At 45.5% G+C, this 22,804-nt stretch overlaps 3 protein-coding genes across 5 annotated transcripts in view; 2 read left to right on the forward strand and 1 right to left on the reverse strand.

Moving 5' to 3' along the window:
* The window catches only part of IVD (isovaleryl-CoA dehydrogenase), a 192,643-nt gene that overhangs the window by 125,580 nt on the left and 44,259 nt on the right, over positions 1 to 22,804 (forward strand). The gene's annotated exons all lie outside the window — the stretch shown is intronic.
* Positions 1,117 to 13,017, reverse strand: CCDC32 (coiled-coil domain containing 32). 3 transcript variants are annotated; one of them, XM_025884359.2, is made up of 4 exons: positions 12,877 to 13,017; positions 11,028 to 11,278; positions 8,623 to 8,779; positions 1,117 to 5,682 (listed from the first exon to the last, which is right to left on the reverse strand). In XM_025884359.2, exons 2-4 carry the CDS (start codon positions 11,269 to 11,271, stop codon positions 5,544 to 5,546), a joined length of 540 nt encoding a protein of 179 aa, XP_025740144.1. In that variant the 5' UTR covers positions 11,272 to 11,278; positions 12,877 to 13,017; the 3' UTR covers positions 1,117 to 5,543. The 3 variants fall into 3 exon arrangements, with proteins under 3 accessions (XP_025740144.1, XP_025740143.1, XP_073732905.1); XM_025884358.2 differs by having other exon boundaries at positions 11,028 to 11,283; positions 12,877 to 12,976; XM_073876804.1 differs by lacking the exon at positions 1,117 to 5,682 and having other exon boundaries at positions 8,619 to 8,779; positions 11,028 to 11,283; positions 12,877 to 12,976.
* Positions 17,152 to 21,457, forward strand: RPUSD2 (RNA pseudouridine synthase domain containing 2). The gene is made up of 3 exons (XM_025884473.2): positions 17,152 to 17,814; positions 19,277 to 19,573; positions 20,509 to 21,457. The coding sequence occupies exons 1-3, from the start codon at positions 17,167 to 17,169 to the stop codon at positions 21,241 to 21,243; spliced, it is 1,680 nt and encodes a 559-aa protein (XP_025740258.2). The 5' UTR covers positions 17,152 to 17,166; the 3' UTR covers positions 21,244 to 21,457.

Raw genomic sequence — 22,804 nt, forward strand, 5'->3', positions numbered from 1 at the left:
TGTGTGTCTGTTATTCGGGTTCAGCTTTAGCCTTAGCCACACCCCAAGGGCGAGAGTGAAGCTTTCTCCCTACTCCCTCTGAAAGCCAAATTCTGCCTTATATCCGTGGTTGGTTTTGGGTGGCCTGAGTTTCTTACCCTCTCCCTCCAGCAGAGCAGACCCTTGCTTGAATCTTCAGCCCATGATAGTTTCCTGTTTTCCCTTTGGGATAGAAGGATTTTGCTTCCATTCTTCCTCACTGAAGCAATGGATCTTTGCCTGTGCTAAAGAAGGGTGAAAAGGTTTTTACTTCTCACCCAGAAGCAGGTGAATTTTGCTTTTATCACTCCCCCTGAAGCAAGGATCTGTTGCCCCTTCCCCAGTAGCTTAAGGCTTTTGCTCATAGGAGAGGATGTGGAAGGAACTGAGGCTTTTTGCCTTCCCCCAGCAGCTGCCTTACCAAGTCCTGCATGCTCACACACCGAGGAGGAGAGCCCTCTCCCATTTCCTGCCCTGCTACCACTTTCCCTCAGAACCTCAGGGGAGGCCTATGGAAGAAAGCTTACCTGTGAGTACAACTCTCCCGTGTCTGGAGTTGTCTCCAACTATTCTAAACTGACATGCTAGCCCACGTGTAGCCTTTTCACTTGTTAATTTTTCACTGGTTTCTTCTTACTCCCGCGTAGGTCAGCCATCTCTTTCTTCCATGCTCTGTTAAAGTTGAAACTGGTCGTGTGTGTCTCTCCTTGAAAAGGCGTTGTTTTTTTTTTTCATCACCTTGTGACCGCAGCTTCCTGAGGACTCAAGAAAAGCTATGATTTTGTAGATTATCTGGCTATTTCTCATTGCTAGGGTGGGAGGGACGTTTTCTTGCAGCATGTTCTATCTCCTAAGTGGAGACAGAAGTGCTCAAGTCACTGTCCTCTCTTTCTTAGGCAACGGCAACCACCGCACAGCTGGTCCCTGCCTCCAATTTTGCTCCTCTCCATACTGTACCCAGTATAAGTATTAAAGTTCTGTAACCATTACAAACCAGAAGGGACTGAAAAATAAAATAACTTGAAGTTATCTCCATAAAATCTGAAACCCAGGTCATGGTGTGCCAGTTACCTATTGAGTAACAAACGAGTCCAAAACTCAGTGGCTTAAGCCAAGACATTTATTTTGTTCATAAATCTGCAGGGCTTTGCAGGGATAGCTTGTCTCTGTTCCACGTGGTGTCAGCTGGGGTGGCTTGACGGCTGGGGCCTGAAATCATTTGAATCTCTGATAGGTCTAATGCCTGGGGTGGGAAGCCTCACACAGCTGGGGGCTAAACTGCTGGAAGCACCTCTGTCTCCCTGTGGCGCTTCTATAGTATGGTGGCTTCAAGGTAGCCAGACATCTCACATGTTGGCTCAGAACTACCAAGGGACATGTTTAGGGGGGTGGGGGGATCGGGTGGAATGTTTTTATGATCTTGCCTCAGAAGTCACACCATTGGTGCTGTACTCTATTAGCAAGGCAGTTACATAGGTCTACCCAGGTTCAAGGGGAGGGAGTACTGACCCAAAATCCCAATATAGGAGTGTCCCCATCATACTGTAGGATGAAAGGGTGGGATGAGATATATTCACATGTCCATCTTTGCAATCTGCCAAACATGATTCTATTTGTTCTGTAATAGTGAAACAATAACTCCAAAGAAATTAAGCTAGAAAATATAAATAAGGGAAAACCACAAGCCACCTAATTGCATTATTCATTTGGACATATCATTGCCAAGTGTGAATCTGTGCTACCCTAATCAATTTAATCATGTGGTATCCATGGAAGCCCTAACCATCTTTTAGATGCAAATCTGATCCTGTCACTGCCCCTCTTAAAATGACCTATTAGTGGGGTGCCTGGGTGGCTCAGTCAGTTAAGCATCCCACTCTTGATTTTGGCTCAGGTCATGATCTCAGGGTCATGGGATCGAGCCCCACATCGGGCTCTGAGCTGTTCCCTCCCTCTGTTCCCCCCCCCCCCGACCCCTCAAATAAATAAATAAATAAATAAAATCCTTAAAAAAAAAGTTGACCCATTAGCTCTTTCTTGCTCCCACAATAAAATCCAAGCTCCTTAACATGGCTCACAAAGCCCTTCACACCTGGCCTTGTTTATTAATTTCCAACCTCACCTTTCGAGGCTTCCTCCTTTGTCCTTTATGCTCCAACTACATTAAACAACTTTACAGTCTCCAAACTTTCTTCTGCCTTTAGGCCTATGTACATGCTGTTTTCCTCTTCTGGGACTTTGCTATGCCCCCATGTTCCTCTCCCTCCATTCTCACGATCTGACTGCTACTCATTTTTTCTGGACTCAGCTTCCTTAACACAACCTCTCTCCTACCTCCTACCCTGACTGGCCTAGGGCTCTCAGAACTCCTTCCCATATCCTCTAAAGCACCCTCTGCTAAATGCCTTGACTCTGCAGCGCTAGCGATTACAGCACTAATTAGCTAGACCATATCTCTCCATCATTCCACATGGGAAGATGTGGTTTTGCTTTATTCACCACCATGCACAGTGCAGGGGCTCAAACAAATATTGGCTAGGTGAATGAATCTGTGCCTTAAACCCATTTCCGCGTTCAAGTAAACAGCTCTCTCACAAACCTAAGAGTGCTATGGCAGTGTCCTGTCTTGAATCTTATAACTCAAGCAGGACCAAAGCTGGCTGGGGTGGCTTGGAATTTTCAGGAAAATATTGCCTGTTTCATGTGGCTGGAGCTTTTCTCAACCTTGGGGAATCACTGCAACGCAGGGCCAGGGAGTGGCTCCAGGGCATTCTCCCTCTTCCAGCAATAGTCCTGGTGGGCAGGCCTGCCTGGGAGGGACACAGCTCGGCAACAGCTGGTGGGATGTTTGTTTACTTTCCGTGCCTACATCCAGAGCCTATTTCTGGAACAGGACTGGACGCAAGCCTGTGCCATTCCAGCACTGATCTTACCAAGCGCTGGGTGATGAGCGCCATATGCGAGGAGAGAACAGTGGGGGTCACCAGTCACTTAGCTTATCTCCCTGGCTCTAATCCACCCTTCTTTGGGTATGCCAAGTCATTTCTGCTTTGCCCTATTGGTAATTGTCCTCACTTGGCTCTAAGAGTTAGCATTAAATATTGCTCCATTTGCTCTTTCTGTTTCACTTGGGGTAATAAGAAAAGCCCTCTCAACTCAAATTTTACTGATTTGAGGAAGTGCTAACTGGAGTTCCTTGGGAATTTCCAGGGTCAAAAGAAACAAATCAGCATTTCTGGCCAATACAATTTTTCCTATGGTTAAATTTCTAAAAGGGAAATAGAACACGAAGAGATCATTTGACTTGTGATCACACAGTAAGCCACAAGACAGACAAAGATAGCACCCAAGACTCTTGGATTCAAATTAATACCATTTCAATAGCTAAGTCAAGTCTATATTAATAAGGTAGCTTTGGGAGCTAATATCAAATTTGTTTTTAGTAAATGGTGCTTCACTTTTTTTGAGAGCCATCACTGGGGAACCTAGGTGGCTCAGTCAGTTAAGCATCCAATTCTTGACTTCAGCTCAGGTCTTGATCTCAGCGCCATGAATTCAAGCCCCCCCATGCTGGGGATGGAGCCTACTCCAAAAAAAAAAAAAAAAAAAAAAGAGCCATTACTTAGGTTGTTACCTCTAAACCAATCAGAAATCAAAGTTGCAACTCACTGGATTCCCTTCTGTGGCCATCTGCCTCTACTAAAGAGTTAAGTGAGTAGGTAGCTGAAGATCTGGGACCTTCATCCCATACCTCACCCAGGTTTTCACGAGGAGCTAAAAGCCTTCCAGTCCAAAAGTTCCTTTTCGGTTCCTCTAATGCAATTCACCACCTTCTCACACTAAAATTTCTGTTTCTTAGGTAGAAAATGGGAGGTAGGGAAAAGGCAAAGCTAGAATCTCGCCTGAATTACAGAAACACTATCTTCTGGTATGGATAGATTCTCTAACTGTCCAATTAGAGATTGGACAGTTAGATTCTCTAACTGCTCTTTAGCAGAGTGTTTTGGGACCTTACCACTTTTTTTCTTAAATTGTTACTGAGGAAGAATAATTTTTGTTTATCATGCAGGGAGAAGAAAACTCAGTCTTTAAAAAAAAAATCTATCCATCCACCTGAAAGCCATCAGATGGCCCTGTAGGAAGAGTGCGGTCTAGCACCTGAACCCCAGGCGGGGATGGCAACCTGCAAGCTCAGCCCAGGGCCAAATGACTGCCAGTGTCTGGCTTCCTCAAAGTGTCCGGGGAACACAGAGGGTCACTCTCTATGTCAAAGGTATCCTACTATTACAAAGCACGAGGAATAAAGCTAAGACCATTAATCAATTTTATAAAAGGAAAATATGCCTGGAAGTTCCCCCCCTCCCCAAATTTGTATGATTCAGCAAGTATATGGAACTACCTGGTTGATTCCCATTCTTTCAGACAAGGCAAATACTTGATTTAGATGGGAGCATATGTTCTCTGCAGATTTTTAGGGTCACCTTGCTTGTCATTAGGGACTTGAAACCTATTACCCAGGAAGAAGCTCCATGGCGCCTACCCTCAGAGCACTGAGGTCTGGCTTGTCAGAGGGTACATGTTACAAATAGAAGGCTGGCAAAGGTTATCAACTGTCCTGCGTTGTCACGCACTTGTCTTTACCTCCCCACCGCCTGGGAGCATCTCTGTGCGGGGCGGATGGGGGGGGCGCGGGTCAATGGCACCACACACAAAGCTCTTCTGATGCGAAAAGTTTTATAGGGACAACACAGACTGAACAAGAAGGACCAGGAAAGCTGCCACAGGCGAGCTTGGAACTATTCAGGGGTGGTGTCAAATACCGACACCATATTTACAAGTCTAGTTTGAAGGCTGGCCCATTTTAAGGGCAAGAGGAAGTTAGGGGAGAAACCATGCATGAAATAAAAAATACACATCTACACACAAACACCCAAGTTTTCATACTTTGATCCACTTTCTCCACAAGGAACGAACCAGACAAAGGAAAAGCATGGCCTCTTTTCCTCATGTCCCTAAATTTATTACAAACTTAGAGAAGCCCCACATGGGCTGTGGATCCAAGGAGGCCAACTTGATTCTCCTCGACCCCACTCACCCCTGACAGTTAACCAAGGGAATGCTGGGAGCGCAGGCAGGAACACCCAGAAGAGGCAAGAAAAAATATGGCTCACTTAGCTTATATATTAAACCCAAGGGTATCAGTTTCTCCAAATACTCTCATACTTGCTGCTTCACTAGATTCTTAGTGGACTTCTCCCCTGCTGCAACAGAGTTCAGGCAAGCTGTGAGACACAGAGGAAAGCAGTATCTTGATCCAGCATGCACTGGGTCACTTTATCCAAGACAGTCACACACGCCAGCCCCAAGCAAGTCCTCGGGGGCCACAGCTGTTTGCTTTGTTGAGTGGGAGGGTGGGCTTCCCCCGCCTCCCTGGATTTCTCCTTGCTGCTCCGCCGAGCTCTCCGCTGTTCCCTCTGGATCCAAGACAGCTGCTCAGCGTGTGTGTGTGTGTGTGTGTGTGTAATTTATTGTTCCGCTGCTGCTGGCTTGTCCCCGGCTGCTGGCTTCTCAACCTGGGACTCTGGAGGAATCAGATACTGGACCTCCTCTGTACTGATGGCTACTTTATCTGGCTGGAGCCACCTCTTGAAATGTTCCAAGGTGCTAGGAGAGAGCAGGAGAAAAGGGTGGCTGCATCAGACCCAGCTGATTAATTACTTAATGATTATCTCAGTTACTCAAATGCTGCCTTCCCGCCCACCACCAATTTCTTCCTACAATTGTTTTTCACTGCTAACGGGGAGAATGACGATAGTCCTCTGACAGCTGTGCATCCTGGCAACTCAGCGGCATAATTTACCCCCTAGTGGGCACTTTGGCTATAACCAGCACCAGGCCCCCTTCGATGCACAGCCTCTAAAGGCTTGGCGAGAGTAGCTGAAGAGCTTATGCCTCAGTCTTGTCTTTTTTTTTCCCTCAAAACCAGAGAGGAAATTGTCCAAGGGAGAAACATTCAAATAAACACCAAATTATTAGTGAGCATCTTGAAATCTCCTATACCTGAGGCAGTCTGAGACTCGATTATACTTACAGCACTTAGTTACACTAAGCACCATTTTTGTGGGGCTTTTTTGTTTGTTTGTTTACTTCATCCTATAGCAAGTCCCCAAGATGGAAACATCTGCACAGCAAATTTCTCCCACAAAGAAATAGCCACAGTGCCAGAGGGCTCTTTTTGGGTTTGGATCTGTTCCAGGGGGGTGGGGAGGGGAAGTGCCCCCTCCCACCTTCCTTAAGTACCCAAGACCCTCCACTCTAACGCTTATGAGCTATTCATAGTAAACTATAAATGATGACAATACCGTAAGCCTTATTCTATGCTCTTCAATAGCCCAAACTCTTAAGCCAAGAAGTCAAGACATAACCAGCAGATTTTAGACACCTAAAATGGGGGAATAGTGTGGTAGACAGTAGGATTTCTCAGCCTATTACTCCTCCGCCAAAGGCATGCCATGAGGAGGGTCACCTACCTGGCCTTCACATACCTTAAGAACCACACAATTCCACTACAAGATGGCCTCTGTTTAAAACAGAAACTTTGAAGTCTACAAATAAATGCCTATCTACTGTTTCTGGGGCGCATGTTCTAACACTGATAGAAAGAAGCGTTCCCACAGATGGCAGCTCAGGGGAACAGGTGTCCACAGCTCAGGGGCCTACGGTACTCCAGGAGCATTTCATATTCATCTACCACACTCTTCATAGAATTGTCTCAGTTGCTTCTGTAGAAAAGGGAACATCACATCATTGTAGGTATGGAGAAACACACAGAAACATTAACTCGGGCCTTGGTGCTGATTCGACTTTAAAAGAAAAAGAATTCCTACTTGAGCATTATGCAGGAGCAAATTTTGTCTTTTCTTCCCAGAATTGGAAAGGAGGCAAACATTCAAGGGGAGAGAGAATAGAATACCAAATTATTGGTGGGTTGGGAACGTGTGCATCTTCAAGTCTCTTGTGTTTGGGGCAGTTTAAGGCTCAACTGGGTTGAGTCTTTAGAGACAGAAAAGAGCAAAATGTGTATTATTTTCTGAACTCTCGGAAGATAGGTAGTTGCCCTGACTTTAGATGCCACACTGATTTCTGAAGAATCTGGGGGCATGCTGATGCAATATTTAAGATAACATAAGTGAAAATGCTTTGCATATTGAAAAGTAAAACATAACTATCAAGTTTTATTCACCTACTGTCCCTGATTTCAGCAACCATATCTTCATCTGACATCATGGGACTCTTAAAATCAATGTTAATAATATGTTGCAAACTTAGGTGATGTTTCCCTAAGACCTATTATTAAAATTCAGGCTTTTACTTTATTTTGGATAATTTCTTACTGAACTTTAAAATTCTGTTAGGACTAACACTCATAGCTAACACTTACCTAGTGCTTACCAGGTGCCAGGTCTGTTCTAAGCACTTGACACATAGTAACTCCTTTAACCCTGAAAACAACCAGGTGAGGGAAGAGCTACTATTCCTGCTTTACAGAGCAGGAAACTGGGGCACACCGAGGTTACGTCCTCAAGAACATACAACCGGGAAGTGGCAGAGCCTCTTTCCCGGGTGACGGGTGTCGAGCACCATTCCGCTCTTTGCAGCAGAATATCCTCCTCTCTGCGTCCGGCCCACCTGCAGATACTGTTCGAGTCCTGCCTTCTTCTCTGGCACAAACACCAGAGCCCACAGGGAACTCAAGGGTCTTTCAACTCCCAAAGCATGTTCTGTCACTTCCACTCACCTGGCTCTTTCCTTATGCTGCCTTATTTTGTTAGGTATGTCTTTATATATATTTGTCATTTCTCCCCAAATAGTTGTGGGGACCAAAAAGAGGGGGGATCCTAAAATTTCCTAACATCTCCCCTCCACCCCAGCGCCCTCAGCCCCATAACATCATGGGCAGTGCCTTCACACAGTAGATGCTTAAGAAATTCATTCATTCAGGGGCGCCTGGGTGGCTCAGTCGTTAAGCGTCTGCCTTTGGCTCAGGTCGTGATCCCAGGGTCCTGGGATCGAGCCCCACATCGGGCTCCCTGCTCCGCGGGAAGCCTGCTTCTCCCTCTCCCGCTCCCCCTGCTTGTGTTCCCTGCTTGTGTTCCCTCTCTCGCTGTGTCCCTCTCTGTCAAATAAATAAATAAAATATTTTTTAAAAAATTTAAAAAAAAAGAAATTCATTCAGTCTATACAAATTTGAATGCCTACAATATGACAGGAACTCTCTAAGGCAATGGCGAGTCACAGGTAAGACACGGTCCCAGTTGCTGATTGGCTACTACTTTCTCAAGCGCACTGTATACTTAGAAATGAAGACAGTGCTTTCTCATTAATTCTGTTCAATCTGTGATCAAGATGTAGGTTATTTGCTTTTTTGCAAAAATAATAATTATCAACATCTGCTACTGGACCAAGAGCAAACAGAGCTCAGAAACTTGATGTTGATATCAACCAATATCTGGACTCAAATGTCACTCTCCCTGAATTCTTTAGAGAAAGAGAGATGCTTCCAGTGAAATACTGTCACCTAGAACTGGACTGAGAACCAATTACCTCTCATCAGAATCAAGTCCATCCACAAAGAACTCTGATGCTAACTTCTCCTGGAGGAACCGATCCCAGCACTCCTTCTTGGCTTGGGCCAAGGTTCGAAGCATGTCCTTGGAAGTCACTTCCTGATTTAAACCTTTGATTCTTCTTAGCTTCTTTTCTAAAGAGAAGAGGAGAAGCAACTTAACAAGGAAAGTGAGTATGAAATGAAACTAAATCTAAAATGCAAGGTGACAGGGGCATCTGGGTGGGTCAGATGGTTAAACGTCTGCTTTCAACTCAGGTCGTATCTCTAGGTCCTGGGATTGAACCCCAAGTCAGGCTCGCAGGTCAGCAGGGAGTCTGCTTCTCCCTCTCCCTCTGCCTCTCCCCTTATTTGTGCTCTCTCTGTCTCTCTCTCTCTCAAATGAATAAATATTTTTAAAAAAATAAAATAAAATGCCAAGGTGACAACTTAAAAATTCTCTCACTAATGAGTACATCCACACTCCCTGCAAAAGAGTCCATTTTTTTTAAAGATTTTATTTATTTGAGAGAGAGGGAGAGGGAGAAGCAGACTCCTTGCTGAGCAGAGAGCCCCATGTGGGACTCGATCCCAGGACTCTGGGATCATGACCTGAGCCGAAGGCAGATGCTTAAACGACTGAGCCAACCAGGTGCCCAAGAGCCCATTCTTTTTAAGGACAGGTAAAGAGAAATGTACATTTTTCTTTTTCCTTCACCATGTCTTAATTCTGTATTGTATCAAATACATGTTTAACCCCAGAAAGGAAAAAAGCCATAGGCTCATAAATAAGTCAACGGCACGTTTTCTTTGAAATTACAGAAGCCAGCAGGTATCTCTCGAAGGCATTACTTGTCTTCCCTGGTTTGACATGTGTCAACTCCTTGAAAATAGTCTCTCTGAGGAGTAAATGGTTTTTCTTTCTGCTACAGTGACATGAAGTGGTGTCCAAATCTCATGAGAAAGAATTAGAGAAAATGATGAAAGAGCCAATGGTTCATTAGACACTAAAACTGACTTGATGAGAACTCAATAATAAGAGACCTTTAAGATACCTATCTGTGATTAAATTCTTGATTAAAGAAAAGCAATCTCCCAACATTTTTTAAAGTTACTCAACTTGTGGCCTGGATGTTGGAACCTAATAAAAACAAACATCTTGTAATCCCAATGAGAGTGGTCCACATGGCTTCCTTATGATAAATATTTAATTACTCTTCTTTGCATTTTAAGTGTAATTGTGGAACAACTGAAGAACAGAAGGAAGGGGATCACCATTTGCCTTCTGCTTTAATGTAGTCTTGCCTTCAACAATAATAAATGGGTAAATGATGGCCTTTTGCAGGGGGAGGGTGAATATCAAGCCCAGACCCAATTGAAACTTTATGATTTGCAATCCTGTTTTCATTTTTTTTTTTAAGATTTTATTTATTTGAGAGAGAGAGAGAATGAGAGAGAAAGAGAGAGAGAGCGCACACGAGAGGGGGAGGGTCAGAGGGAGAAGCACACTCCCTGCTGAGCAGGGAGCCTGATGCGGGACTCGATCCCAGGACCCTGGGATCATGACCTGAGCCCAAGGCAGACACTTAACAACTGAGCCACCCAGGTGCCCCAGTATGGTAGTTTTTCAATACAATAGTTTCACCAGAAATCTATGTGCAGCTCTGGGGTCATGATCTTTTCTTTCAAGATGGCATAATGTCTGACACTTTTGAGTTATCTGAATATATGGACCACCAATAGTAGGCAAGAGGGATCTACAAAATGCCAAGAAATGAAGCAGAATTCAGATGAAACAGTCAGAGGCAGGAGGTAACAGACTGTTTTAAGGGATATACAAGGAAAAGGGTGCTCCTGGGGTGCCTGGCTGGCTCAGTCAGGAGAGCATGCAACTCTTGATCTTGGGGTTCAAGTCCCACATTGGGTGTAGAGATTACTTAAAACATAAAATCTTAAAAAAAAAAAGAGGAAAAGGGTGCTCCTTCCCAACAACCAACCTGAAACAGCCCCCCCCCAGAATTACATCTAACAAATACATGTGGTGAGGACAAAAACCAGTAATTAAGAATAGAGGGGCGCCTGGGTGGCTCAGTTGGTTAAGCGTCTGCCTTCGGCTCAGGTCATGATCCCACAGTCCTGGGATCGAGCCAAGCCCCGCATCCCCCACAGCAGGCTCTCTGCTCAGCAGGGAGCCTTCTTCTTCCTCTCCCTCTGCCTGCCACTCTTGTGCTCTCTCGCTCTCTCTGTCAAATAAATAAATAAAAAATCTTAAAAAAAAAAAGAATAGAAATCAGGTGATGAAACAGAACTTCAACATGCTTTCTTAAAACCACCAGCTTCTGAATCAAAAAAAAAAAAAAGAAAGAAAGAAAGAAAAGAAAAGAAAAAAAGCCATCTAACTTACCTAGAGATGCTAAATATACTTCTGAATCCTGCAAGGGAGCCCAAGGCTTTGTAGCTGGCTGAACAGCCAACTCTGGGGCCTCCCTTTGGCCTGTGCCCGCAGGGTAAGAATCCATAAAGGAGTCTGAGAAGGCATTGTTGGCACCATCTTCTTGGTCAGGATTTGGTAGACAGGAACAGATTTCAGCCCAAAGATCAGGGCCAGGTCTTGTGGTTGTAGAGTCAATACTCTCAAACATTTTCATTTGGAATCTGAGCTGAAAAACAGAGATGTAAGGACTGACTTTAAGGATATAGGATAAGTGGGGCGCCTGGGTGGCTCAGATGGTTAAGCATCTGCCTTTGGCTCAGGTCATGATCCCAGGGTCCTGGGATCGAGTCCCGCATCAGGCTCCCTGCTCCTTGGGAGCCTGCGCCTCCCTCTGCCTCTCTCTCTCTCTCTCTCTCTCTCTCTCTGTCTTTCATGAATAAATTTAAGAAAATCTTAAAAAAAAAGGATATAGGATAAGTATGCGGGACTCAGATATTTGTTTATCCAATGAAGGAAGGTAACAGGCTTTTAAGAAGTTCTCTAAACTTAAAGTGTCTTTTATTGGATTCCTGTTACAGATATAAAAATGACAAAAGAGTAATTGGATCCCTCTGCTGGCTCTGCACTCACGTTTTCATAACAAAGTTTTTTTAAAAATGAAATGTCTATAAGCCAGACACAAAAGGACAAATATTGAATGATTCCACTTATATGAAGTACCTACTGCAGTCAAATTCATGGAGTCATAAAACAGAATGGTGGTTGCTAGGGGTTTGGCAGAGGAAGGAATGGGAGTTACTTTTTAATGGATAGAGTTTCAGTTTGGGAAGTTCTAGAGATGGATGATTGTGATGGTTGCACAATCATGTGTCACTGAACTGCACATCTAAAAACGGTTAAAATGGCCAATTTATGTTATATATGTTGTAACACACACACACACACACACACACACACACACACACATTTCTAAGACATTCCCAGTGGAGACAACCATTCTGCACTTTTCTCCAGAGATCTCCAAAATGCAACCACTCTGTCCTAAGCCAATTAAATTCTGTTTTCAAAAGGACACAGACTACAGGCCTTGCAGAGTTCCAAATGCATGAGGATAATAAAAATGTTTCTGCCATATGCAAAGCCCCATGTGCTCATTACATGTAGAAGCTCGGCTATATACCTTATTCTTATTTTATAAGTTCTTATCTTAATAGAAACACTGGAAGAGACATTTCCATCAGTTTACAGACGAAGGAACTGAGGATCAGAAGGGTAACTAGTCAAGGGTACCTTGCTGATACATAGTGATTCCTTGACTGGAAACCAGACCTGTGCCACTCCAAAATCCATGTTCTTATCCAATTCCACATTGCCAGGGGCCTTCATAACTATCTAGTCTTACGGAATGGGTTGACACCTTCTTCCAGGAGGGACCTTTTGGATTAGGAAGGCTGGCCAGGCTAAAGTGTGAATAATCCCAGTAGTGACGGCCCAGCCAACGTAAGCGCCCAGAAGGTATGTCACAGCGGCCTTGGATGAACTGATGCCAGGGTCCACAGTGAATCTCCACCCCCATCCCGAAGTCGTTTGAATCTACCAAACCAAAACTTGCTCGCACCAAAGCCCCGGCCCTCACCCCACACCTCCCTAGGAAGTCCAGAACAGCGCCGGGAACCCTGGTGTCCAGACCCAGGCCTCGGTCATTTTGCCCTCAAGGACGGGCTGGGCGGGATGAGTCAGGCCCTGAGGCCCTTCTGTGGTATCCCGGGATGGGATCGGGGCCCTAAAACACTGGGCACCCCTACCCCTCTTCACCTACCGCAACGGCCTGCCCAGCAGCTCACAAACGCTCGGCTCAGTTCCGTCGCTGAACGCTAGGAAGAAGTAGGGGGGCGGAGTCTCCGCGTGACGGATCCCGGGAGTCCTCCAACCACCGCCCAACCTGGCGATGTTCTGTGAGTGGATTGGTTGACAGGAGCCCGGCCGGGTAAGGAAGTGAGGAACGAGGTGCGAGAAAGAGGTAGGCGGGACTTGTCGCGGGGAAACAGTGGAGTCACATGCCCTGGCCCCCCACCTTCTGTAGGGACAGGTAGATTCCACTAGCATCTGAGCGTACCCGGCGCGGGGACAGCGTCCTCCGCCCATCTTCTTCTCGGAGAGGGTAGCCCAGTTGCCAAGGCCTTTGAGTTTTCCTGGTTCCCTGAGCAAATTCACCTCCTGGGCAATCCTCTGGGTTGGTGAAATTTCTGAAAATTTCAGAAAATTTCACCCCTTTGCTACCCAAATTAGAGCACTCCGGCTGCTCGGATGGTGAAAGAGACTACTTTCCTTACTCTTACAGGAGACCCAGGTCGCATTAGCCAAGTTGTGAGGCTTTCTCTTACTCATTTAGTCAGTAGACACCGAGCTCCTGTTGTGTTCTAGGAGTTGTGTTAAGCGGGAATGCAAAACCGGTAAGAGTAGGTATGGGTCCCAGAGGTCTTTACCCCTAAATGTAGAAGGGTGCGCAGCATAGGGGCAGACAAATTTACAAATAACAGCAAAGAGTTATAGAAGATATGACAGAAGTGTGGCCAGTGTACATGAAGGAGAGAGTGGTAAGGGAATGTGTCAGGTTTTTTTTTTTTTTAAGGAGATGACCTTTGGGGCGCCTGGGTGGCCCTGTCAGTTAAGCATATAACTTTTTTTTAAGATTTTATTTATTTATTTATTTGACAGAAAGAGAGACAGCGAGAGAGGGAATACAAACAGGGGGAGTGGGAGAGGGAGAAGCAGGCTTCCCTCTGAGCAGGGAGCCGGATGCAGAGCTCGATCCCAAGACCCTGGGATCACGACCGGAGCCGAAGGCAGATGCTTAAGGGCTGAGCAACCTAGGCACCCCTAAGCATATAACTCTTGATCTCAGCTCAGATCTTGATCTCAGGGTTGTGAGTTCGAGCCCTGCGTTGGGCTCCATGCTGGGCATAGAGCCTACTTAAAAAAATAAAAATAAAAGAAGATGATGATGACTTTTGATATCTTTCAGGGCTTATCATTTCCCTACAATGAAACCCTTCCTTCCCCACTCTCCACCCCCAATTTTCAGAGCCAGTTACTGTCTCCCAAAGAAACATGTGACCAAAGACATCAGCCAACCATCAACAGACGTAACTTGACTGAGGCTATAGCCTTTAGATGTGTCCAAAGCCAATCTATGTGGCTATGGTGGTAATAACTACCACCATGTAAAAAGGAACTATAAGGAACTCTGCTGGTCATATTTATAACCATCCTTAGAGAGCATATGAAAACAGAAGGAAGTGGAAAGCAAGAAGATGAGAAAGCAAAGGAGCAAATAATAAACAAGATTTTTTCAGTGCTTATTCATAGAAAATAAGTAGGGGGTCAGGGGTCAAGTCTATGAGTGAGAGATTCCCCAGGGTCCTCTAACTGCCACCGAAACTGGAGACATGAATCTGGCAGCATCTGATTCATAGAAAGGTTCACTGTCATAGGTTTACAGGTGCTTCATCAAGCTACTCCGTGACCTTTCAACTCGTGCCCTTTAATCTGATTTTCTGCTCACCAAACTCTTGATTTCAAATGTAGCCTCTCAAATATTTTGAACAAGGATGAGGGTGTCTTGGGCACCTGGGAGGCCAGTCGGTTAAGTATCTGCCTTCGGCTCAGGTCATGATCTCAGGGTCCTCAGATCGAGCCCCACGTCCAGCTCTCTGCTCAGCGGGGAGCCTGGTTCTCCCTCTCCCTCTCCCTCTGTGCTCTCCTGCTCTCACTCTCAAATAAATAAATAAAATTAAAAAAACAAAAGAATGAGGGTGTCTTTAACAGGCACAAGTAGTCACTGGTATAAGATGGAATACATTTTCTAACTTAAAGTTACGGTTGTAGATTATCAAATTGGCACCTTTACAGATTCACCGATGTCCTCTAAGTTTAATTAGTGTGTGTGCTGAATAAATTGAAACCAGAACCTGGACTTGCAAAGCTATGTGATCTCCAACTCCCCAAGCACTGATCATATGGGGAAGCCACATTGAGGGCAGTCGCATCCCTCTATCTCAAACTCTGCATTAACCGCAGTGTAACCTAGCACAAGTATGTTTTTTATTTGTATGCTTAACCAGCATAGGTCTTCATTGAGATCAGGAACTATGTCTTTCGTACCTCTGTATCTCCAGAGCCAAATGATGCCTGGCAAATGTTAAAAATTTGTTTGGTATGTGAATATTTGAATTAGAACTCTCATGGTCAAACCACACTGAACTGGAGCTAGAGCTTGTGGTTCCCGCTTCAGTTCCTTCTTCATGTTGCAACAGAGGTGACCTTTTGGAAATAGAGATCAGATCATGTCACACACACTCACAGACACACACACGAAAAACTCTGATGATTTCCCATTGCTCTTACGATAAAGACTTAAATCCTTATAGTAAGTTATTGGAGTTCTTAGTTCAAACAGTAGAATTCATTTAACCAGTTTAAGCAGTAAAAGAAATTGATTAAAGCTGCTCTGTCCAATAGAACTTTCTGTGGTGATAGAAATTTTCTGTATCTGAGCTGTCCAATAAGGTAGCCACTAGTTTCATGTGGCTATTGAGCACTTGAAATGCAGTTTGTGCAGCTGAAGAACTGAATTTTAATTTTTCTTTCATTTTACTTAATTTAAATTTAAATAGCCACATGTGACTAATGGTTACTCCATTGTACAGCACAGGATTAAAGCATACTAAGTAGTTTTCAGAATCTTAAGATGGGCCAGAGAGTTATGTTTGGGGTCCATACAGCCAGGAACAGTGTCTAAACCTCACTGAGGGACTACTCAGGGAATACTCCAATGCCTTTGAACATAGATACTGCAGCTGGCATTGCTGACTGACCACTGGACACAAGAATCTCCCCTACTGTTAGCCCTCCAAATCAGATGTTTCCAATGCTATCTTTTTTTTTTGAGAGTTTAGCATTTAACCTCATTCCAATGCTATCTTGTCACACATGGGTTCTACATTGTGCCTGCTTCCTCTGCTGTGTGCCTCTGAACTAAAGACCCTGACTGGGGGCACCTGGGTGGCTCAGTCGTTAAGCTTCTGCCTTCTGTTCAGGTGATGATCCCAGGGTCCTGGGATCGAGCCCCGCATCAGGCTCCTTGCTGAGTGGGAGGCCTGCTTCTTCCTCTCACTCCCCCTGTTTGTGTTCTCTCTCTGTCAAATAAATAAATAAATAAATAAAATTAAAAAAAAAAAAAAGGCCCTGACTGATCAATGGAGCCCAGGTGATAAATGCCCATGCTGCAAGGGAATCTGGGAAGGCCGGTTTCTGGTTTACACATTTTATAATGTGGGAAATTCCCCACACAAAAGAAGAGGGTTAAGAAGATGCTGGACATCCAAAAAATATGACAAATGTCTGCTCTACACGGTCTATACCAGCGCTTCTCAAATGTTAATATGCAGACATACCATCTGAAGATATTGTTGAAATACAGATTCTCATTCAGTAGGTCAGGAGGGAAGAAGGAACAAGATTCTGCAGTTCCAACAAGTTGGCAGGTGTTTCCCATGTTGCTAATCCAGAGACTGCATTTTGAGTAGCAAGACTTTATACCATCCCACAAGGACTTCCTCTCTAGAACGTTCCAACATCTCATTCCTTGTCTGTGCTTTCTAATCCTTCTCAGGAAGGATAGGATAGGTGTGAAGACATTGCTTCTGGGGTGTGCGTGTTTAGATACGTATATAACAGCTTTATTGAGTTATAAGTCACATACTATAATATTCACCCTTTAAAGTATACAACACAGCGCTTCTTAGTATAGTCAGAGTTCATCAATCCTCATTCTGATTTCTTTTGAATAAGGCTCCTTTCGTTTTTCCAGACCCAAGGAACTTTGAACGTATCTACATGGAATCTACACTTTTGATGAGTCATTCTCAGCCTCTCCACTGAGCTCACTCCCATATTCACTCTCACTCACTGACTCTCAACGGGCAACTCCACACGTTCAACTCCACTCATTCAACTGCCTCCGTCACTCCTTCTCTTCTCAGTCCCCGCCTCGACACTGGGCCTCGCTGATTGGCTGGTGCCCGGTGACGTCCTCACATCGCGACCCATGATCTGGGGCCGAGTTGTCATGTGGCTGGGCGGCCACCGGTGGCTTCCAGTTCTTCAGCAAGGGTTCCTCAACCTCCGGCGCCTCAGCGCTGCCAGGATTTGGGGTAGTTGCTGGGGTCCGATGGCGGAAACATTCTCGACTGGGGCCGAGGCAGCGACCGGGCTGAGGGCTGCGGTTCGACAAAACGGAGACGCATGCGGCGACGCGAGGGGTGAGCGGACCTCCGGGAGCCCGGAACCTGTAGGCCCGGGAGCGGAGCCGGCCCGGGAGGTCGGGAAGCAGACCCCACTGAGCGAGGAGAAGGCCCCGGTTGCAGCTTCGGGCCCAGGCAAGCGTAAAAAGCGACGGGACGCCATCAGGGAGCGCGTCGTGCCACCCCCGAAGAAGCGGCGGGCAGGGGTGAGCTTCGGCGATGAGCATTTTGCAGAGACCAGCTACTACTTCGAAGGAGGCCTGCGCAAAGTGCGGCCTTATTACTTTGACTTTCGGACCTACTGCAAAGGCCGCTGGGTGGGCCACAGCTTGCTGCACGTCTTCGGCACAGAATTCCGAGCCCAGCCCTTGACCTATTATGAGGCCGCAGTCCGGGCGGGGCGCCTGCATCTCAACGAGGAGCCGGTACAGGACCTCGGCGTTGTGCTCAAGGTGGAGTCCTGATGGGGCCGGCCGGAAGCGGGCGAGGAAAGGGGGCAGGGGTCTTTCTCGGAGTTAATAGGGCATAGGTACTGGAGTAAAATCGAGGTAATTCTGAAGCGTTTTCGCTTTCACTTGGAACACTCTTGGAGCCCCCTCCTCTTATCCCATCTCCGCAAAAGTAGTCTCTGCTTCAAAACTCAACCCGTGTATCCCCTCCTTCCAGGCGGCTCCCTTGTTTCCAGGGGACTGAAGCTGGAATTCTCAAAGCTCCTTTTGTGCCCTGTCTTGTGGCACTGGCATTTATCGCTATGTTGCGTTGTAGATCGCTGTACAAATAGTAATAATAGAGGCTGTCATTTATGTCTCCTTACTGTGTGCTGGCACAGAGGTAAGCATTTTATGTACTTAACATCAAATTCTAACGACAGCCTTGTGGGGTAGGTATTGCCACCTCATTTTACCTGTGAGGAAACAAAACTAAGGTAAACTTCAGAGAGGTAAGTACCTGCAACAGTGTCACCGCCAAAGTCTGTGTTCTTGTAACTACTGCTTATTTATCATAGATCCTGATAGAATTGTGAAATGTCAGGTATAGAGACTAGAATTGTCTAGCCCAATGCTTTGACCCTTTAAAATTCCATCACTAAGCTAAGAGTTACCAGAGTCCCCTGTCAGTAACATTTTGTTGTGAGGGGAGACAAGGTGATTTCAGCATTTGAGGAATGAGTGGTTTGAATCCCCTCTGCCATCCCAATTTTGGGAAGTACAGGTCTGGCCTAATCCTCACATTTTACAGATGAGGAAACTGAGGCCCAGAGAAGTTAAGTGACATGCAGTGAGCCTGTGGCAAATCCAAGTCTAGAGACCAGATATCTGGACTTACAGCTTGGTGTTATTTGTTCAAAGTCACAATAAGTGATGATTTTATGGAGCTTTTTCCCCCCTCCATTTTAGAAAACTTTACCTTTTCTTTATTTTTCTTTTTTTAAAGATATTTGTTTGTTTGTTTAGAGACAGAGCAGATAGAGGGGCTGAGGGAGAGGGAGAGAATCCCAAGTAGACTCCCTGCCCAAGATGGGACTCGATCCCACCACCCTGAAATCATGACCCCGGCAGAAATCAGGAGCTGGACGTTCAACCAGCTGAGCCAGCCAGGCGTCCCGGAAGACTTTACCTTTTAAATATAACTTTATTGTAGAGAAAATACAAATAAACAAAACCAAAAAACATTCATAATCCCACCACCCAGAAATATCACCAAAACATTTTTGTGTATATCCTTCTAGTACTTTCTCAATGCCTGCTCCCTGCCTGTGTGTCTGTATTTTTATAAAATGAATACACTATGCATGCTGTATTTTCTGCTTAAGGATGTAGTGTGACCATTCTGTCAGTAAGGAACAGGAAGCTGTGTGAAGTTGATTACATGTTGCTTAGCTCTGGTCTGATGACTTGCCTGTGTCATTTGCAGGACAATGACTTCTTGAGGAACAGAGTACACAGGCATGAACCACCAGTCACAGCAGAGCCTGTCCGCCTGCTAGCTGAGAATGAGGATGTGGTGGTTGTAGACAAGCCTTCTTCCATTCCTGTCCACCCTTGTGGCCGCTTCCGACACAACACTGTCATCTTCATCCTGGGCAAGGAGCACCAACTCAAGGAGCTACACCCATTGCATCGGCTTGACCGCCTTACCTCGGGGGTCCTCATGTTTGCCAAGACAGCAGCTGTCTCAGAGAGAATTCATGAGCAGGTTCGGGACCGGCAGGTGAGCTGGGCTTTTGTCTCCTGCATGCCACTTCCTGGGCTCACGAATGCTCTGTGTCAAAAGTGTGTCTCTGAGTTCTTTTGAAGTGGTCCTTCATGTTATCTGGCCAAGCTTCCTATCCTCAGGAAGGTCAACGCTGAAAATGTGAAAAACAGGCTATTATCTCTTAACGTTTCAAAAGATCTTTAGAGACAGCATATACACTGCCTCTCTTGGTAGGTTGCTCTTTTGAAGTTTTAGAGTGCTGACAAGCTGACTGAGGTGTTTTTTGGTTTTGTTTGTTTTTTTATGACTGAGGTTTTTAAGATTGTGGGGAGAGCCTCCTTGGTAGAAAGATTCTGGTTGAAGTTGGAAGAGGCTTGGGTAGAAGAGTTAAATGGTAGTGACTGTGATCTTGAGACTTGTAACGCTGGATCTGATTGTGATACATTTAATGAGTGTTTACTGTGTACCAGCCTCAGTACCAGGTACATTAGAGTCTAACTGAATCCTTATAACAGTCCTGTGAGGTAAATGCTTTTCTAATCTTAACATTTTCTAGACAAGTTAATGGGATTTTTTTTTTTTTTTTTTGGTAAAGATTTTATTTATTTGACAGAGAGAGACACAGCAAGAGAGGGAACACAAGCAGGGGGAGAGGGAGAAGCAGGCTTCCCACGGAGCAGGGAGCCTGATGTGGGGCTCGATCCCAGGACCCTGAGATCATGACCTGAGCCGAAGGCAGACGTTTAACGACTGAGCCACCCAGGCGCCCCAAGTTAATGGGATTTAAAGAGGCTAACTATTGTACCCAGAATCATGCAACTGGCAAATGGTGGAGCTGGAGTTTGAATCCTCTTCTCTCTGACACTGATACATTTCTCATCACTGTACTGGGTCTGAACTTCATGAGTTTAGGCTTTGTGCTGACTCTCTCCCTCTTCCCTCCTGTGTAGCTGGAGAAGGAGTACGTGTGCCGAGTGGAGGGGGAGTTCCCCGCTGAGGAATTGATCTGCAAGGAGCCCATCTTGGTGGTATCTTACAAGGTAGGGGTATGCCGCGTAGATGCTCGGGGCAAGCCCTGTGAGACAGCGTTCCAGAGACTGAGCTACAATGGCCACTCCAGTGTGGTGCGGTGCCGGCCACTCACAGGCCGCACTCACCAGATCCGAGTCCACCTCCAGTTCCTGGGCCACCCCATCCTCAATGACCCCATCTACAACTCATTTGCGTGGGGCCCCTCCCGGGGCCGGGGCGGCCACATTGCCAAGACAGATGAGGAACTGCTTCGGGACCTTGTGGCAGAGCACCAGGCCAAACAGAGCCTGGATGTGCTAGATCTCTGTGAGGGCGATCTGTCCCCAGGACTCATAGACTCTACAGCTCCTTCCTCAGAGCTGGGCAAGGACCACCTAGAAGAGTTGGCTACATCTGCCCAGAAGATGGATGGAGCAGTTGAGGCAGCTCCTCAGGATCTGGACACAATGGCCTTGGCACCAGAGAAGGCAGCTGAAACAGATGTTGTGAATCAAGAGATAGACCCTCTCTGTGCAGAGTGCCGGCTGGTGCGACAGGACCCCATGCCCCAGGACCTTGTGATGTTCCTGCATGCTCTGCGCTATAAAGGGCCAGGGTTTGAGTACTTTTCACCCATGCCTGCTTGGGCACAGGATGACTGGCAAGAAGACTGAGGGCTGTGGCCAATGGAGGGGTTGCTTCTTGAATTGGAAGAGGAATGGGCCATGGTTTTTAGGAGTTGACCTCATGGGCTGGTACTCAGGGTTTCTACAGGAGTGAGGTTGGGCTCTTAAAGGGTCTTCTTATACTTGCTACCTCCTTCTTTCCTCCCCCTCTAGCTAGAGTTAGGGAACTTGTTGGTTTGTAAATATATCCCTTTTTCAAACACCTTGTGTGTCTGGTTTTCTTACCTTTTTTTTTTAATTGAGGTAAAATTCACATAATGTACAATTAACCATCTTAAGATACACAGTTTAGTGACATTTAATACATTCACAAGGTTGTGCAGGCATCACCTCTTAACTAGTTTCAAAACGTTTCCATCACCCAAAGGCAACCCGTACCCATTAAACAGTCACTCCCCATATCCCCTTTCTCCTAGCTCTGTGACCATTAATCTACTTTCTGTCTCTATGGATTTGCCTATTCTGGACTTTTCATATAAATGGAATCATACAATATGTGACCTTTTATGTCTATCTACTTTTGCTTAGCATAATGTTTTTAAGGTCTGTCTAATTTATAGCATGTATCAGTACTTCATTACTTTTTTTTTTTTTAAAGATTTTTATTTATTAGAGACCGTGTGCACATGCACGAGAGAGCACAAGCAGGGGGAGAGGCAGAGGGAAAAGCAGACTCCCCACTGAGCAAGGAGCCATATGTGAGGCTCGATCCCAGGACCCTGGGATCATGACCTGAGCTGAACTGATTGAGTCACCCAGGCGCCCCAGTACTTCATTCCTTTTTATGGCTGAATAATATTCCATATGGGTATACCACATTTGTATATCCATTCATCAGTTGATGGACATTTGGGTTGTTTCCACCTTTTGGCTATTGTGAATAGTGCTGTTATGAACATTCATGTATAGGGTGCCTGGGTGGCTCAGTTGGTTAAGTGACTGCCTTCGGTTCAGGTCATGATCCTGGAGTCCTGGAATCGAGTCCCTCATTGGGCTCTCTGCTCAGCAGGGAGTCTGCTTCTTCCTCTGACCTTCCCCCCTCTCATGCTCTCTCTATCTCATTTTCTCTCAAATAAATAAATAAATAAAATCTTTAAAAAAAAGAAAGAAAGAAAATGAACATTCATGTATAAATTTGTGTTTGAATACATGTTTTCAGTTCTTTCGAGTATATACTAAGGAGCAGAACTGCTGGGTCATATGGTAATTCTATTTTTAACTTTTTGAAGAATCACCAAACTGCTTTCCACAGTGGCTAAGCCATTTTACATTCCCCCTGGCAATGCAGGAGGGTTTCAGTTTCCCCATATCCTCACCAGTACTTGTTACTTTTCATTGTTTTGATTATAACCAGCCTAGTGGGAGTGAAGTGTTCCTGCATTGTGGTTTTGATTTGCATTTCCCTCTTTAGCATCTCTGAGCATCTTTGCATGTGCTTCCTGGCCATTTATATATCTTTGGAGAAGTATCTATTAAGTCTTTTGCCCATTTTTAAGTTGGGCTGTTTGTCTTTTGTTTTTGAGTTATAAAGAGTTCTTCATATATTCTG

This window comes from Callorhinus ursinus, unplaced genomic scaffold (genome assembly GCF_003265705.2).
Source record: "Callorhinus ursinus isolate GAN/ISIS: 27379988/994484 unplaced genomic scaffold, GSC_fseal_2.0 scaffold25, whole genome shotgun sequence".
Taxonomy (NCBI): domain Eukaryota; kingdom Metazoa; phylum Chordata; class Mammalia; order Carnivora; family Otariidae; genus Callorhinus; species Callorhinus ursinus.

Coding starts and splice junctions, on each gene's coding strand:
- RPUSD2 (XM_025884473.2), top strand. CDS start 17,167: ATGATCTGGGGCCGAGTTGTCATGTGGCTGGGCGGCCACCGGTGGCTT. Junction 17,815..19,276: donor ACCTCGGCGTTGTGCTCAAG/GTGGAGTCCTGA, acceptor TGTCATTTGCAG/GACAATGACTTCTTGAGGAA. Junction 19,574..20,508: donor AGCAGGTTCGGGACCGGCAG/GTGAGCTGGGCT, acceptor CCTCCTGTGTAG/CTGGAGAAGGAGTACGTGTG.
- CCDC32 (XM_025884359.2), bottom strand. CDS start 11,271: ATGAAAATGTTTGAGAGTATTGACTCTACAACCACAAGACCTGGCCCT. Junction 8,780..11,027: donor AGTATATTTAGCATCTCTAG/GTAAGTTAGATG, acceptor TCTTCTCTTTAG/AAAAGAAGCTAAGAAGAATC. Junction 5,683..8,622: donor GGACTTGATTCTGATGAGAG/GTAATTGGTTCT, acceptor GCTCTCTCCTAG/CACCTTGGAACATTTCAAGA.